The sequence below is a fragment of the Tasmannia lanceolata genome, unplaced genomic scaffold (genome assembly GCF_043159265.1).
Source record: "Tasmannia lanceolata isolate RefF3 unplaced genomic scaffold, GAP_Taslan_0.1 ptg000037l, whole genome shotgun sequence".
Classification (NCBI taxonomy): Eukaryota; Viridiplantae; Streptophyta; class Magnoliopsida; order Canellales; family Winteraceae; genus Tasmannia; species Tasmannia lanceolata.
The window spans coordinates 31,680,600-31,698,627 of NW_027518714.1; the positions used below are offsets into that span (position 1 = coordinate 31,680,600).

The following is an 18,028-nucleotide window of genomic DNA, read 5'->3' on the forward strand; positions in this document are numbered from 1 at the left end:
CCAAATCAAGAGGTATCACACCTACCATGACTGATGCTGTGAAGGCACTATATTTGAAAGAGCCGTAGCGGAGCTCTCCAACTCGTGTGGAAGATCGAGAGGCCCGTGGGGTTTCATCCCGCCGTCCGCGCCTCGAGATCGGGTCTCACAGTGGTGCATAAAGTCAGTTATTATGGGTTCGACAACCATGTGTTGATTGTATTAAGGGTTGTTGTGGTGTGCCTTTTTTTTGGAGAGAAATATTTTATAAGGGATGATATATGGGTGAATCCAGTGAGAACAAAGTAACCCAAATTGTGTCAGTTGCTAACAATGGAGTTAGCTTACAAGGTACTTCAATTAAACTTAAAGGCAAAATTACTTGTTGTGAAAACAAGCTATGAAAGTAGTCCTTGGTGCGAAAGGGAAGTTGAATTATATGTTAGCAGATCCTCCTCTTGAAACAGATTAACCCGACCCAACCCGAGCCTCGGGTTGAGGATGTTCAACCCTAACCCAACCCGTCTCCAAATCGGGTCGGGTTGAGTCGGGTTGGATCGGGTTCATCTACAACCAAACAGAAAAAATACAAGAAAGAAAAACATAATCCTGAGAAAATAATGATAAAATTAGACGGAGGTCGGGTTCGGGTCGGGTAGGGTTTTCCAAACCCTAACCCAACCCAACCTGAGAAAATGTCAACCCAACCCGAGCCAAAATCGGGTTGAACCCATCGGGTTCGGGTTTAACTCGACCCAAGTTGCACCCCTAACTGGTTCGATGACCAGTCTTTTTCTCAAACATTTCTTCAAATTTTCGAGGAAAAAGAAAAACTGGGGTTTTAATTTTATGGGCGATGATAAATTCGCATCCCCTGTAGGATAATTCACACTCATTTAAAGGAGGGTATGTAGGGGTGCAACTCGCGTCGGGTTGAGGCCAATCCTAACCCAACCCGAGATAGCATTCCCTCAACCCTAACCTGATTCACGGGTTGTGGATGGTCAACCCTAACCCAACCCCCCTCCAAATCGGGCCGGGTTGAGTAGGGTTGAGTTCGGGTTCATCTAGGGCCAAACAGAAAAATACAAGAAAGAAAAACATAATCCTGAGAAAATCATGATAAAATTAGAGGACGGAGGTCGGGTTTGGGTTAGGGTCGGGTTGCCAAGACCTCAACCCTAACCCAGCCCGAATTCAAATCGGGGTGGCTTTTCCCAACCCTAACCCAACCCAAACTAGAAAATGCCAACCTAACCAAACCCAAAATCTGGTTGAACCTGTCGGGTTCGGGTTGAGCCCGACCCAAGTGGCACCCCGTGTGCGGCAGACTTTTAACGCTTCTTTAAAGCATAACGGGGTGCGAATTATCATTGCACTATTTTATGTTTCCGATAATCGAATACCGTAACAGGTCCACTACTCAAGAATCACAACCTGTGATCCTCTCACATGGCTCTGTTTCTCCGACCTACAGTCATTCCATTTCCAGCTCCAAAACGCTTTTCGAAACCTGTGAAAATGGCCATCAACACTTCCTTTTCCTCCATTTCAGTTAAGAGAAAGCTACCCATCTTACTTTTCGATGTCATGGACACCTTAGTCCGGGACCCCTTCTACCAGGACGTTCCTGCATTCTTTAGGTCATACTTTCATTACTCTCTCTATCCCCCTTAAATGTGATCGGGTATTTTATTTGCCTTCATTTTTTTATTGATTTGGATTAGCTGGGTTGTAAGTTTTTGGGTATTTAGTGCTCTGAAGGTTCTTTTTGGTGCTAATTTTATTGATTTTGTTGTTGCAATATGGATATTCTTTTCCTTCAGGAGATGGGCTTTTTATCTTGTATTGATTAGTGGACGTTTTTGTTACATTGCAATTATTTTTAGGTTCTGAATTGAAAGGAATTGTCAGTGTGGAGTACGTATCGAATTTTTTTTTTGGTGGAATTTGAATTCTAGGTCTAGGTAATTTAGGCATAAATCAAATCTGTTTGTCTTGCCTCGCTTATTTCTCCTAACGTCGTATTTGACAACGAAAATGGGAACAAAATTGCATTGATTAGTTCTGCTGACTGATGGGGTATGAAAAGCAACGACCAATTGGCTGTCAACATGTGGCCCTTAAAGGGCCCACCACGAATTCGGCACCCGCCCAGGGCTAATCCGGTAATTACCTGAGAGTAGGTAAACCTAAACCCACAAAAGGGCCGACACCTGTCCAGGGTAGGTAATCCAACCACCCCGGGCCTTCCTCTATAAAAGACCTCTCAAGGCTCAAAGCAAGGAGAGATAACTTCTAAACTACCACTCTTAAAGTTTTTGGCTCCACACTCCTGCTCATACTGACTTGAGTGTCGAAGGGCCTGTCCGGAGCAACGACTCCGGATTGGTCTTGTGACCTCGTGCGCTCTTTTGAAGGACTCAGTTCCTTCACTTCAGCTCCTCGGGTCCGCCAGCTCAGCTCACACGTCAATGCCGTATCTGTTACCGATTTTAGGCCTAATAGATTGGCGCCATCCGTGGGACCCTGAACTAAAAGTTGTTCAAATCTCCTATACAAAATGGCAGGACGGAGGAGTGCCCGGGTACCAACTGCTCGGACGGCTCGAGCTGAAGCGCCTCGCAGGATTCAGAGCAAGCGAATGGCCTCACAGATAGTGGCTCCTTCAGCAATAGCAGAGCAGAGCCTCGCCCATTCGGAACACCTGAACCTTGCTCCTACTCCCGAACAAGTTCAAGCTCTCTTTCAACAGATGACTACTCTTGTTGGTCAATACCAACATCTGATCCAAGCGCCTCCCCAACATCCCCCAGAGGCTCCACGACCTGTACAGGAAAGGTCGAGTGCCCACAGGGGGGAGCCAGCACATTCTAGTGGAGACCGGACCCACCACTCCACGAGGCGAGTTCATCAGTCTAGAACCAGGCATGCCCATACAGAACCTCACCACCGCCGGAGGTCACGATCTCGCTCCGCACAAAAGCACCAAGCCAAGGAAGACCGTGCGCCGCGGGAAAGACCCCGTCATCATCGAAGGAGTTCAGAAAGTCATTCCGGCTCTGCTGTGAGCCCCTCAGTAGAGAAAAACAGATCAGTGGGCCGAGCAGACCAGATGGCTGATCCAATGCTACGAAGGATAGAAGAGATAGACCACCGTATAGAAGAGCTGGCAAAGGATCAAGGCCGGCCTGCTACAAATACGTTCTCAAGCAGACCGCCGTTCACCGATAATGTCATGAATGCGCCGGCACCCAGAGGGTTCAAAATGCCGACCGTTCCGCAATATGACGAAACCACCGACCCTGTGGACCACTTGGAGACGTTCAGGACTATGATGCTCCTCCACGGCGCTTTTGACGGGTTCCTCTGCAGAGCGTTCCCGACCACACTGACCGGTGCAACCCGGGACTGGTACTCTAGGATCAAGCCAAACTCCATTAGCAACTTTGAGGACTTTGGGGATGATCTGGTCCGCCATTTCATGAGCAGCCGGAGGCCAAGAAAAACAACAGCATCTCTAATGGCCTTCCGGCGGGAGGATAATGAACCTCTGAAAACATTCGTCAGCCGTTTCAACAGGGAGGCCCTCCAAGTGCCAAATTTGGATCCTTCAGCCGCCATGAATGTGCTCCTCGCGGGCGCCAAGTCCAATGATTTCTGCCGATCGGTAGCTCGTCAAAACCCGCACTCACTGGCGGATCTGATGGCTAAAGCCGATGAGTACATAGCCGTGGAGGAGACTCTGACAGCCTTAGATTTAAACCGGAGGAGAACTTCTGAAGAAAAGAACCCTACCAAGCAGCGTTGGGATGATAAGGCCTCCAGAAGAGAAAGGTCCCCCCAAGAGGAGGGAAGAGAACTACACTCCTCTCAACACCTTCCGAAGACATATACTGGCCGTGATCAAATGAGAAGAATTCGTAAGATGGCCGACCAGGATGATCTCCAAAAGAAACAAGAGAGACAAGTCGAAGTATTGTCGGTTCCACAGGGACCACGGACACGACACAGACGAGTGCTGGCAGCTCAAGGAAGAAATCGAGCTGCTGATTAGTCGGGGGTACTTGAAAAAATATGTTAAAGATGACGGCCACATGAGAGAACGCAGGGAGAAGAGCCTTCAGGGACAGAGCCCTCGACGGTCACAGCCGCCCCCTGCGTGGAATCAATCTCCCCCACCATCAAGCCCACAGCCGAAGATGCCCCGATCCCAGCCTAATGGGGTCATCAACACTATTATGGGCGGACCGGCCGCCGGAGGTACATCATCTGCTGCTCGAAAGGCCTACGCACGCCAAGTCAATGCCGTGCACACATGCAGCAAAAAGATGAAGACAGGGAATGAGATCTCCTGTTCGGACGCTTGATACTCCCCCATGACGACGCCCTTGTCATAACCATGCTAGTTGCGAACTGGGAGTTGAAGAAAATCCTTGTCGATAATGGGAGTTCGGCCGACATCCTGTACTATCATGCTTTTAAGCAAATGATGATAGGAGACGACCGCTTGAAGCCGACGAACTTTGATTAGTTCGGTTTCTCGGGAGAAATTGTTAAAGTGGAAGGACAGATCGAACTCCCAGTCCTCGTTGGGGAACCAGCATGTCAGGCTTTCGCAATGGTCGACTTCCTGGTAGTGAGGGCCACTTCGGTCTATAACACTATCTTGGGACGACCCGGCCAGAACCTCATCCGCGCCTTTGCCTTAGCATATCACCAGAAAATGAAGTTTACAACACCTAATGGCGTGGGAGAAGTCGGAGGAGATCAACCACAGTCCAGGGAGTGCTATGCCATGGCACTCAAAGGCAAAAACGCCTCAGAAGCGCTGCCGATTGAGCTACTTAATCTGAGAGACGAAGCCCAGGTGAATGAGCCCGCAGAAGACCTCATCTCTATCCCTCTGTGCGAAGGCGATAGCGAGAAGGCTGTCCAAATCGGCTCCTCTCTGGACAGTAGCACTGGCAGAACCTCACCCAGTTTCTTCAAGACAATGCAGACGTCTTCGCATGGGCTTTCGCAGACATGCTCGGCATAGATCCGGAGGTCAGCACGCACCGACTCGGTGTTGATCCAACTTGCAGACCGGTGAAACAAAAAAAGAGACATTTTGCCCTGGAAAGGCGCTAGGCGATCAAGGAAGAAGTGGAGAGGCTCTTGAGGGCTGACTTCATTCAAGAAATCCAGTATCCGGACTGGCTGGCGAACGTGGTCCTAGTAAAGAAAGCCAATGGGAAGTGGAGGACCTGCGTTGATTTCACCGATCTAAACAAAGCTTGCCCCAAGGACAGCTACTCGCTCCCAAAAATCGACCAGCTCATTGATGCCATCGCAAGTCACGAACTGCTGAGCTTCATGGACGCCTTCTCCGGGTACAACCAAATCAGAATGCATGAATCAGATATACCAAAGACTTCCTTCATAACAGATCAGGGGACATATTGTTACCGTGTCATGCCTTTCGGCCTAAAAAATGCCGGGTCAGAGGCTCGTGAACAAGCTCTTCGAGAAACAGATCGGCCGTAACATGGAAGTTTATGTGGATGACATGCTGGTCAAAAGCCGAAGTGCACAAGATCATGTCTCTGACGTGAAAGAGACATTCCAAGTCCTAAGGGAGCATAACATGAAGCTCAACCCCACCAAGTGCACCTTCGGTGTTAGTTCGGGAAAATTCTTAGGATTCATGGTCAACCGAAGAGGGATAGATGCCAATCCGGAAAAGATCAAAGCCGTGGTGGAGCTTACTCCACCAAAGACCATTTGAGAAGTACAGCGGCTAACCGGGATGGTAGCCAAACTGGGGCGCTTCATCTCAAAGTCCGCAGAGAGATGCCTGCCTTTCTTCAACGCTGTCAAAGGAATTAAAATAGCACCTTGGACACAGGAGTGCCAAGTCGCATTCGAAGAGTTAAAACAGTATTTGTCCTCTCCACCGCTGTTGACAAAGCCAGAGCCGGGAGAGGAGCTGCTTTTGTACTTATCCGTAAGCCTCCTGGCACTGGTAGCTGTGCTAATCCGAGAAGAGCACAACCAGCAGAAACCGATCTACTATGTCAGCAAGGTCCTACACGACGCTGAGATCAAGTACCAGCGGGTTAAGAAATTAGCATACGCCCTGATCGTGGCGGCCAGAAAATTGAGGCCGTATTTTCAAGCCCACGCAATTAAGGTCCTGACCTATCAGCCGCTCAGACAGGTTCTCCACAAACCAGACACCTCAGGGCGACTTGTGAAATGGGCCGTGGAGCTGAGCGAATTTGATATCCAGTACCTGCCCAAGCCGGCGATAAAAGCTCAAGTGCTGGCAGACTTCGTGGCCGAGTGCACCATCCACCAGCAAAGCATCGAATTTGAGGCTGCCTAGAATCCGGTTGTAGAGAAGGTAACTACAACTGGGGAACGAGCAGAAGTTGAGACCGAACTAGTAAGAACAGAAATCATCCCCATACCGGCAGAACAGAATCCGTTGTCCAACGAACCGCTCTGGGAAGTATATGTGGACGGATCTTCAAACAAGGCTGCTTGTGGAGCTGGTTTGATTAACACTGGGCCCAACAACTTTGTTCTGGATTACGCAGTAAGGTTTGGATTCCGCGCATCCAATAATGAGGCAGAATATGAGGCTCTCATCGCCGGAATGAACCTAGCAGCCCAGACCTGTGCCCGAAGGCTGAAGGCGTATTGCGACTCCAAGCTGGTCGTAAACCAGATCCAAGGAGTCTATGAGGGCCGCGACGAGCGCATGATCATGTACCTCTCCAAGGTCCGCCAGTTGGCCGGCAAGTTCAAAAACTTCGAGGTCATCAGAATCCCTAGAACGAAAAATACAAAAGCGGATGTGCTATCTAAGTTGGCAGCATCCGGGTACACCACTCTTGGGAGTATATGTATGGAATTTCTGAAGAAACCTAGTATTGAAAATGAGGCCGTCGAAGTAATGCAGGTTGAGCACGAACCGTGCTGGATGGACGAGATCATTGAGTAGCTGCGTAGCGGGAAGCTTCCCGAAGCAAAGAAGGAAGCCCGCAAAGTGATACAGAGAGCAGCCCGGTTTTCCCTAGATGGTGAGAGTCTGTACAAAAGATCGTACACCCTTCCGTACCTAAAATGCCTCCGGCCAAGCAACGCCGCATACGCTTTGCAAGAGACGCACGAAGGAATTTGCGGAGAACACCTGGGGGGCAAAGCCTTGGCCATCAAAGTGCTACTGAGAGGCCTGTACTGGCCAACCTTGAGGCAAGACGCTCTGGACCTGGTCAAAAGGTGCGAGAGATGCCAAAAGTTCTCTCCCACCATCCACCAACCTGCTGTATCCATGGCCCCGATCATCAGCCCACTCCCTTTCGCAGTATGGGGGATGGACATCTTGGGCCCCTTTCCACCAGCCTCCGGAAGACGTGAGTTCGTCGTGGTGGCCATTGACTATTTTACCAAGTGGGTGGAGGCTGAACCTCTGGCACAGATCACGGAGCAAAACGTGCAGACCTTCTTCTGGAAGTCAGTCGTTTGCAGATTCGGAATACCTAGCGTCTTGATAACGGACAACAGCAGACAGTTCGACTGTCGGAACTTTCGAAAATTTTGCTCCGACTTGAAGATCGAACAGAGATTCACTTCTGTGGCACACCCTCAGACGAATGGGCAGACTGAAGTAACGAACAGAATCCTAATCCAGGGGATCAAAAAGAGGCTGGACGAAAAGGCAGGCCGATCGACAGACGAGCTTTATCACGTCCTATGGGCGTATCGTACCACCCTGCGCACCGCGACGGGGGAATCGCCATTCAACTTGTCCTTTGGGACGGAGGCCGTAATACCCGTTGATGTGGGCGTCCCGTCTCCCAGAGTCACCAGCTTCGATGAGCAACTCAATGGAGATGGGCTCCGTGCAAACCTTGACCTGCTGGAAGAAGCCCGGGAAGAATCCCAAATCAGGGTCGCGGCCTACAAACAAAAAGTGTCCAACTATCACGACCTGAAGATACGTCCGAGAGAGTTCCGAGCAGGGGACCTAGTCCTGAGGAAAGCAGCTATCTCCCAACCGAAGAAGGTAGGCAAACTCTCCCCGACTTGGGAGGGGCCGTACCGAGTGAAAGAGGTAATTCGCCCAGGAAGTTACAAGCTGGAAACACTTGGGAGCACCTACTACCCCACACCTGGAATTCGAAGAACCTCCAAAAATATTATCAATAGCTAGCCACTTGACGCAAAGGCGAATGCCGTTGTAAGCACGCTTGAATGTGAATGATAAAAAAGATACCTTTTCTTTGCAAATTTTCGAGCATTCCGTCTCAGAAACCCAGTTCACCAAAACTTAGGTACTCGCTGCTTGGTTCGCCCCGGCTCGTCTCCACAAAGACCGGGACCACACTCCTGGTCAGGAACGGGCCCGGGCAGAAAAACCAAACCTGCTCAAAAACCCAGTTCACCAAAACTTGGGTACTCGCTGGTTGGTTCGTCCCGGCTCGTCTCCACAAAGACTGGGAGCGCACTCCTGGTCAGGAATGGGCCCGGGCAGAAAAACCAAACCTGCTCAGAAACCCAGTTCACCAAAACTTGGGTACTCGCTGCTTGGTTCTACCCGGCTCGTCTCCACAAAGACCGGGAGCGCACTCCTGGTCAGGAACGGGCCCGGGTAGAAAAACCAAACCTGCTCAGAAACCCAGTTCACCAAAACTTGGGTACTCGCTGCTTGGTTCGCCCCGGCTCGTCTCCACAAAGACCGGGAGCGCACTCCTGGTAAGGAACGGGCCCGGGCAGAAAAACCAAACCTGCTCAGAAACTCAGTTCACCAAAACTTGGGTACTTGTTGCTTGGTTCGTCCCGGCTCGTCTCCACAAAAACCGGGAGCGCACTCCTGTTCAGGAACGGGCCAGGGCAGAAAAACCAAAACTTGAACGCCTGCCGGGAGCGCCGTTTTGTTAAAATATATATATATATATATATATATATATATATATATATATATATATATATATATATATATGAGAGAACATTTCCTACACACTTGTGTAGGTAAGTTACCTACACACTACCTTAAAATACAGTGGGGGCCCACATTGTTTGGGTGATCCAAACCATTCATTTGAATGATCTCACATAGATAGGGTGTCCACAAAAAATCAGATCCATAGGATCATCCTAACCATTCAAACTATGGAGGCAAAAAATGGACTAATTTGTGAAGGTTGTTTATACACGTCCATTTTACCTCCACAAATCGTAGGGTTGGGATGATCCTATGGATCTGATTTTTTGTGGACACCCTATCTATGTGAGGACCATTCAAATGAATTGTTTGGATCACCCAAACAATGTGGGCCCCCACTGTATTTTAAGGTAGTGTGTAGGTAACTTACCTACACAAGTGTGTAGGAAATGTTCTCTCTCTCTCTCTCTATATATATATATATATATATGACAGAGGCACACAAAAACAGTAGACAACAAAATGTAACTCCTATTCATAAAAAGTTGGGCCTCTAAGGGCCATTACAAGAAGTTGGGCCTCTAAGGGCCATTACAAAAAGTGGGGCCTCCAAGGGCCATTACAAAGAGAATTTTGAAACGGTGCCCAAAAAGGGAAAAGTGGTAAGCTCAAGACACCCCGTGACCCCCGTCCCCGGGGGCGTCAACTGCTGCAGGGGCGTCCTGCTCGTCATCATCCCTGGCCACCGGCGGATCAGAAAGGACGATGCCCGTCAGAGCGACATTCGGACTGGATCCCTTGACCTGCTCAAGGCAATCCATGAATCCCAGTTTGTAAGATTCAGTGGACAAACTGATGAGTTCGTCCTCCTTCTGCACAGCCTCTGCCACGGTCCCTATTTGCCTCTCCCGGGCTCTCTCCCTCTGTGCATTGAAGGCTTCGGTGGCCTTCTGCTTCTGGGCGGCCATCTCGGCCTTGAGCCTCTTTATCTCCTCGTCCCTCTCCCCGATGGACCTATGGAGCTCGGCAGCCTCCTGCATCAGCTTGTCATTCTCCTCCTCGGACTGAGTGATTGCGGCAGAGAACTTCCGACTCTTCTCGCGGAAGTCATGATAGTACAATCCGATCTGATAAAGCGAGGAGAAAATGGCCTCATCGGCCGCATCCGGAGGCTCGTTTAGAACCCGGAGCTGGTCCTGGTTCAGTAGGCCTTTGGTGATGATCTCCATAGCCACCCGGCTGTCACCCAAGCCGGTGTCGCTCTTTTGAACGGCCTAGTTAGGCCGGAAAACGTTGTCCCCGGACCTCGTGGGGGTGGGGCGGGCTCCGGTAGCTGCGTCTCCTGGCTTAGAGGTTCCCGCTCCCCGGCCGTAGGAGCCGACCAGCTTTACTGTGGGCTTGCCCTTGGGGGGCGGTGCGGTGCGGGACTTGAAATCTCGGTGGCTTTCCTTTTCTGGCCCTGCTGGCCCTGACCCCTGCCAAAGGCCCCCTGCCTCACCTTCTCCAGCTGGAACTGCATCTGCATTTCGAAAGCAAGACTAGCCACATACGTGCCGGGGTCGCAGTACTAATGCCGAGCTCGACCAGGACCTTTTCCCTAGAAAAGTTCGCACAATGAATCAGGCCCTCCCGATGCAACTCCTCACAAACTAGAGCAAACGTTCTCGTATCCTTGCCCTCCAAGAGCGGCTTGCGGCTCAGCGCAAGTGTATCTAGGGTGTCCCACTTCAAAGGAACCGGCCAGGGCTCAGTGGGCTCGCGGTCCTCGACATAGAAGAACCTGTTCTTCCATAGATGTATGGAGGATGGAATGCCAGTAATCATTTTCACCTCACGGCGTTGGCTGATGTAAATCCAACCTCCGTCTTTATGCCTCTTCAGGTGCGCACACATCCGAAACAGCGGTATGGACAAGCTCCTTTGGAGCCGGCCCTGGACGAGGTATATGAACCCGACTAGCGTCCTCCATGAGTTCGGCGCGACCTGAGCCGGAGCCAGGCCGTAATATCGAAGGACTGCGACGAAGAATGGACGCAAAGGGAACCTGAGCTCGGCTCTTAACGACTCATCATATCTCTTAACGACTCATCATATATACAGACATCGGTATTGTCGTTGCAAGCCCTATCTCCCTCTATCGCAGCCCTCAGCCTGAACCTTTGGGGAATACAATTCCTATCTCTAATGTCCCATAGTCTGGACTCATCAAGGATATTCTCCTCGTAAAGAGCCTGAATATTATATTTGGGATCGGAGTCCATCCGAGCCCTAGCAGTGACCTCGACGGCCCAACCCGGAAGGAATGTGGTGGATGCCTCGACGGCGTCACTATCTGCACTCGCCTCTGCTCGGAAGTAGCTATCCGTTGGGGGCGGGGTGGTATTTAAATCCAAAATCACCTCGTCCCCACTATCTACGACCTCTACGCTAACATCAGGACTCGCCATATACGGGCCGGGAATCCTGGTCGGATTAGTTTGGGTCCTCTCAGACGAACTAGACCCTGAACTACTAGAAGATGCGGACTCCCCTGAAGAGGACCTAGAACCGGACTCAGAACTTGAAGCACTACCGGACATAAAGAACGCTGAAAGGGAAATCAAATAGATACGCCCTAAAAAGAAGATTACCAGCCTGACGAGAAAGGCTCCTAAACTTGCGGACGACCACAACCACAGGCTAGTAGAGCCGAGCAGGCAGAGAGGGCAGAGCAAGAAAAAGGCAAGAGTAAAAAGTGAAATGTGAAAGGTGAAAACCTCCTTTTATAGCCTTGAAACTGAAGGCGGTTCGCATTCGTGAACTAGATGATGCCATGTGTCCCTCATTAATGAAGGGCACACACTTCGAGGCAAGGGCATGAGTAAATGCGCGCGTATATAGACTACGCGCGTACGAAAAAAAATAAAAATCCAAGAGGTTAAGGGTTGTCCATGAAATGCTTGAGTACGGGATACCTTCTAAGTGATTGTGCCCGTCTGAAAGATCTGCCCGGCCTTGCCGGCCAGAATATGACGAGTTAACAATGTGTCCGTCCCAAGCCGGCCAGAATATGACGCGTTCGCTAAACGACAAACATCTGCCCATCCCAAGCCTGCCAGGATATGACGCATTCGCTAAATGACAAAAATGTGTCCGTCCCAAGCCGGCCAGAATATGACGCCTTCGCTAAACGCCAAAAATGTGTCCGTCCCAAGCCGGACAGAATATGACGCTTTCGCTAAATGCCAAAAATATGTCTGTCCCAAGCCGGCCAGGATATGACGCATTCGCTAAACGACAAAAAACTGCCCGGCCCAAGCCGGACAGAATATGACACGTCCGCTAAAAGACAAAACTCTGCTCGGCCCAGGCCGGACAGATGGCTTGGCCGGATAGATTTTACAAACTTCAACTTCTGGCCGCCCTAGGCCGGACAGACGGCTTGGCCGGACATATTTTACAATTTCAACTTCTGGCCGTCTCAGGCCGGGCAGACGGCTTGGCCGGACAGATTTTACAACTTCAACTTCTGGCCGCCCCAGGCCGGACAGACGGCTTGGCCGGACAGATTTTACAATCTCAACTTCTGGCCGCCCCAGGCCGGACAGACGGCTTGGCCGGACAGATTTTACAATTTCAACTTCTGGCCGCCCCAGGCCGGACAGATTTTACAACTTCAACTTCTGGCTGTCCCACGCCGGACAGACGGCTTAGCTGGACAGATTTTACCCCGTTTATCCCGGTCAGCCCCAGCCGGACCTCTTCATTTCATCGAGCCATCCCGAACACTGGCTCGCTCTACCGTTCAGGAACATAACTCCTCGCACTTCCCCAAATCACTACAATGACTTGGAGAACTGGGGGGCAACTGATGGGGTATGAAAAGCAACGATCAATTGGCTGTAGACACGTGGCCCTTAAAGGGCCCACCACGAATTCGGCACCTGCCCAGGGGTAATCCGGTAATTACCTGAGAGTAGGTAAACCTAAACCCACAAAAGGGCCGACACCTGTCCTGGGGTAGGTAATCCAACCACCTCAGGCCTCCCTCTATAAAAGACCTCTCAAGGCTCAAAGCAAGGAGAGATAACTTCTAAACTACCACTCTTAAAGTTTTTGGTTCCGCACTCCTGCTCATACTGGCTTGAGTGTCGAAGGGCCCGTCCGGAGCAACGACTCCGGGTTGGTCTTCTGACCTCGTGCGCTCTTGTGCAGGACTCAGTTCCTTCACTTCAGCTCCTCAGGTCCGCCAGCTCAACTCACACTTCACTGCCGTAGCTGTTACTGATTTTAGGCCTAACACTGACTATTAGTGTTAGGACACCGCGATTTTAGGACCAGATTTATCATTGAGAAATGTTAGAACTGCATGAAAATGGATGATTTTATTGATTTACTTATTTATTCACTAACTCTATTTCTTCTAATTAAAGTACACACTGGGAAAATGACACAAGTCATAATTTGGTTAATTTGAATTTTTGTTGTTTATCTCATCAGTTAATATGGTTTTGATCTCATCAATTGAGTCCATTTTATTCTTTGGGTCCTTAAAGATTCAAAATCGCACTTGGTAGACATATCATAGTTCTCTACCGATGTTTTGCCATTTCATTCCACAACAATTCATAGAAACATGCCGATGAGTCTTTCTCCCTTTTCATGCTGGCCAATCTAAGACTGACTACCATTATTAACGTATTTACAGGAGCGTAGCGTCACAGCGTTCCTGATCCCCGGATTTTAAGGGCTCCTACTTTCTTAGTTTTCGGTTAACTGAAAGGAGGAGGTGGGTGGGTGGGTGGGTGGTGGTGGTGGTGGTGGTGGTGGGGTGGGGGGGTATCTAATTCTCTGAGATATTGGTTTCTTTAGTGTTACTTGCATGCAGGTGTGAGGGCTTCTTGCCTCTCAATACTGTGTAAAGTTGACCAAGTGGGACTCTATATTTGATTAGAACTTAAAAATAAGATGCTTTGACATTCCAATTAATGGCTTATCTATTTTGGGGGTTGCTAATGCCAGTGCCCATGATAACAATGAATGTTGTGTTGTGCCGCACATTCTGGTAGCATGCTTTAAGCCCTAGGTTACATGCAAACTTTTGGGGAGGCATAAATACACTTTCAAAATTTAATAATCTTGTTTGCTGTTTTTTGAAATCGAATATAATAGGTGCCACATGTACCACATATGCCTGTACCGCGCAAGCTTGTAAAAACAGAAACAGTAAAGGAGTCAGCAGAGACAGTGGGCTGGGTATCACCACTTTGAGACTTCTCAAAGGGTTATATACTAAACGAATTAGCCTTCGTGAGACTAGGAAGTAGGAACTCATATTTCTTCACTATGCTAGGCTTCCATACAGGAGGCCTTCTTTCACAACAGCCATCAGCACATGCTGAATTTGTCAGGTAAACTTGGTGTATGGTCATGTAGGCAGGGGCGGAGGCACATATAGCATGGGGGTGTCCATAGCCCCCATATGACTTGCAAAATCCCTTTATATAGTATTCATCCCTTGGCCAAAAAATTAGTGGCTTAGCTATTTTAGTGGCCACGGCCCCCCAATGACCAATGCAAGCAAGTGTAAACTAGCGCCCCCCCCCCCCCCCCCCCCAAGTGTAAATCCCTGGCTCCGCCCCTGATGTAGGCTTCTACATGAAGCTTACTGCAGAGTAATGTAGTATCTACAGTGGTCTTTGTTTTGTAATTCTCTTCTCCCCGCTTAATAAGATTCCTGTTAATGTTACAAAAAAAAGTGTAGTATTCAAAACAAATTGATGAATATCCATTCCATTGAGGATATGTTTGGTAATTTGTAGATTACTTAAGCTGGGTCAGGCACTGATTTCAAAATCTCCATGTACTCTTTTATTCCTTGTGAACAAACCCTTTGGTCAATAGCTTTGTCTTGTATTTTTTTGCTGTAATGCAGTCAATTACATTATCTTATATTTCGTCTTGCATCTATAATTAAGTATCCTTTCCTGTGGTTAACATGAGCCTAGTTGCTAAGGGTCGAAAAGAGGTTGGAGTTGGACACATGGAAACAGAATTTAGTGTTGAGAGGGGGCCGCAGTTTTGGCCAATATCCCAGCATATTTTCTATCCTTACTCAAATGCCCCATGAGTGTAGTCAATAGTCTGAAGAAAATTCAAAGATTTTGTGTGTGTGTGTGTGGGTGGGTGGGGATGGCTTGGATGAAAAAAAGGGCTTCTCTCTTGTTAAGTGGGAAAACGTCTGCAAACCAATTAAGTCTGGAGGTCTTTGGGTCAGGAGAATAGAGGAAATGAACCATGCTCTTCTAGGAAAATAGCTTTGGAGATTCGGAGAAGAGAGATCCCACCTTTGGGCTAAAGTAATAGCTTCTAATCTAAGCATGGAGTTTCTTTCGGCCATTGGGAATCGGAGGATATCTATTGCGACGGAAGGGTCACTGTATGCTGGGATATGTTACGAGTCAAGCATAGATTCCAAGCTGGTATTAGATTTAGAGTGTGCTATGGGACGGACATAAGGTTTTGGCTCGATAGTTCACGCAAGGAGATGCTCCCGAACCTTTATGCTGTGGCTGCTCATCACGGAGTGTTTGTTAGTGAGTGTTTTGAATGCCATCATAATAAGATGGTTTGGATGCCGGAATTCAGAAGGAACTTCTTTGAGAGAGAGCTGGGATCGATGGATAGGCTGCTTCAGACCCTAGAAAATTGTTATGATCAAGCATCGAGCGAGGATATTCGGGTTTGGATTTGGAACTCTTCCAGGGTAATCTCTATTAAATCCTTCTACTTTTACCTCGTGTCTTGCCCTTCACTCTCTAAAGTTGCTAAAGTTTAGTCCTTCCAGGCGCCTCCTAGAGTTTGTCTGTTCGGGTGGGCCGCTTTGCTTGGCAGGATTCAAACAATGGATTTCTTGCGCAAACGGAAAATAATGATCATTTATCACTGTGCGGTGTGTATTGAAGCTGGCGAGTCAACAAATCATTTGCTTCTGCATTGCAAAATGGCTAGAGTAGTTTGGGGCCGCCTTCTAGATAGATTTGGCATCTCTTGGGTTTTCCCAGCGAATCTAGCGCCCCCTCTTGGACGGATGGTCCCTGGCTCCTGAAGAAAAAAAGGAAAAAATTCTTTGGAAGGTATCCTTCCTTGTAACTATTTGGGTGCTTTAGAAAGAAAGAAACACATGGGTTTTCAAAGGTCATACGAAGAGTAGATATTATCTTTTCACCAAAGTAGTAGCCCTTACGATTTCTTGGGTGAAGATTATCCCTTGCTTCAAATTTGTATCTGCTTGTAACCTTTGGCAGGTGGAGGGAGATCTCCTCTAGCTTTGAGTTGGGCCACAAAATTTTGCAAGTCTGGGAGCCTCCTTCCTAGGGCTTTTTCAAGTTCAATTTTGATGGCTTTACCTTTGGAAATCTAGGCCCCTCAGGTATTGAGGGTTTTCTTAGAGAAGACTCGGGATTGGTGGTGTGGGCTTTCTCGGGTCCCATCGAAGTTGCTGACACCACTGAAGCGGAAGTGCAAGCTGCCTTTCAGGGGATCAAACACCTGGACCGAAGTATTTTCGATAAGGTGGCGGTGGAAGGTGACTTAAAATGCAATCAAACGGCTCGGGGGTTCGTCAAATGCCCTTTGGAGATTTGCTCCTTTCTTTGACCAGATTAAAGACATAATCAGAGGCCAAGGGATATCTGTTCTTCATGCAGGGAGGTTAGCTATTAGAGAAGTTGATAAACTTGCGAGGGATGTGGTAGCCAAAGCGGGGTTGGAGTTTTATGATTTCTTTCCGCCTTGTCCGTCCTAAGCCAGGATAAAGAAGGAGGGTAGGCGTCGGGTTGGCAGCCGGCCGTAAACTTTGCCACTTTTCTACGAAATGAATCCTATAGAAGAGAACATGACCTTGGATAGGATAGAATGGAAGAAAATGATCCATGTAGACGAACCCAACTAGTATCGGGATTAGACTTAGTCAAATTGAACCGGGCAGATCCGTTCACTTTCTTAATGAAAATTTTCTAAAGGATTCATTAGCCGACCCCAACTAGTTTTGGGACAAAGGCTTAGTTGAGTTGAGTTGACTTTAACTTTTGGCTCTTTGTACTGATTTTGTGATTTCTGTTTCTTTCTCTGCCTCTTTTTCTATTTTCCTTCTGTAATTTTGACCATCTCGATCTCTCTTTTAATGAAATGCTTTACCATTAAAAAAAAAGCCTTTTTGCTATGCTTCTCATGTTTATGTATTTTTATATCATTTTCCTAGTGAGATTGAGAATATGCTTCTACAGTTTGCTTTCATTTCTAGAGTGTTGAAATAGAAGAGATGAGAGCTTTATATGCTCGAAAACGAGTAAACAGAAACAAGCTTCTGGGTAAGATCTAAAGTTGTAGTATCTTCACGTAGCATGCTTTATTCTCGGTCATAAATCATAATATGAGATGGGGAATTCTTAGTTCTGGACAGAGACACATATTGTAGTGCACCAAAATAAAAGTTTTGCTGGCTTCGCGTTCTAAAATCACAACAACTTTAAACTTGTTTGCCAAATCCCAAAGGGAGGAACAGAAATTTTGGTCCTTGGAATATATCAAAACAAGAGTTTGATGGCTAAAGTTTCTAAGGTTGCAACAGCATTGACTTGTTACCAACTCTTCAGGAGAGAGACAACCTGTAGTGCTCAGAATGCATCAAAATTAAACTTTGTTGGCTTGAGTTTCTAGGATTCCAACAACACTCGACTTGTTTACCAATTCCTCACCCTAAGTGGATGAGCATGAAGACTCTTTAGAACTCCCAATCGATTCCAATCCTCATCTTAGTGCTTATATAAAATTTATCCTTACATGGAGCCATTCTTAGGAACTATATTAGCTGATTGACCCTTCTTCATTTAGTTGTTGGCCTAATGGTCTTTCTTTCTCTCATGAGCAAATCATATCAATGTGTTCCTGTTTTTTGTTGCAAATTGCTAGTTGCAACTCTAGTGGACTCTATATAGTATATTTTGCTATTATGTGTATTTGAAAATTGACTGTTAATCCTCTGCTGCTCTAATAGGTAAACTGAGATTGTTCTAGTTTTACCTCAATTTCAAGAAGATTATCTTGGTTTCCTAGATAATTTGCTTCTTGCTT

General features: G+C 48.0%; 1 protein-coding gene across 1 annotated transcript in view; it reads left to right on the plus strand.

Annotated features, from left to right (window-relative positions):
• Positions 1 to 1,357: 1,357 nt before the first annotated feature.
• The window catches only part of FHY1 (Haloacid dehalogenase-like hydrolase (HAD) superfamily protein), a 71,176-nt gene continuing 54,505 nt past the window's right edge, over positions 1,358 to 18,028 (plus strand). Inside the window, exon 1 of the mRNA XM_077372016.1 lies at positions 1,358 to 1,622. Within this exon, the coding sequence (XP_077228131.1) occupies positions 1,432 to 1,622 (191 nt within the window). The 5' untranslated portion in view covers positions 1,358 to 1,431. The remainder of the gene's footprint in view (positions 1,623 to 18,028) is intronic.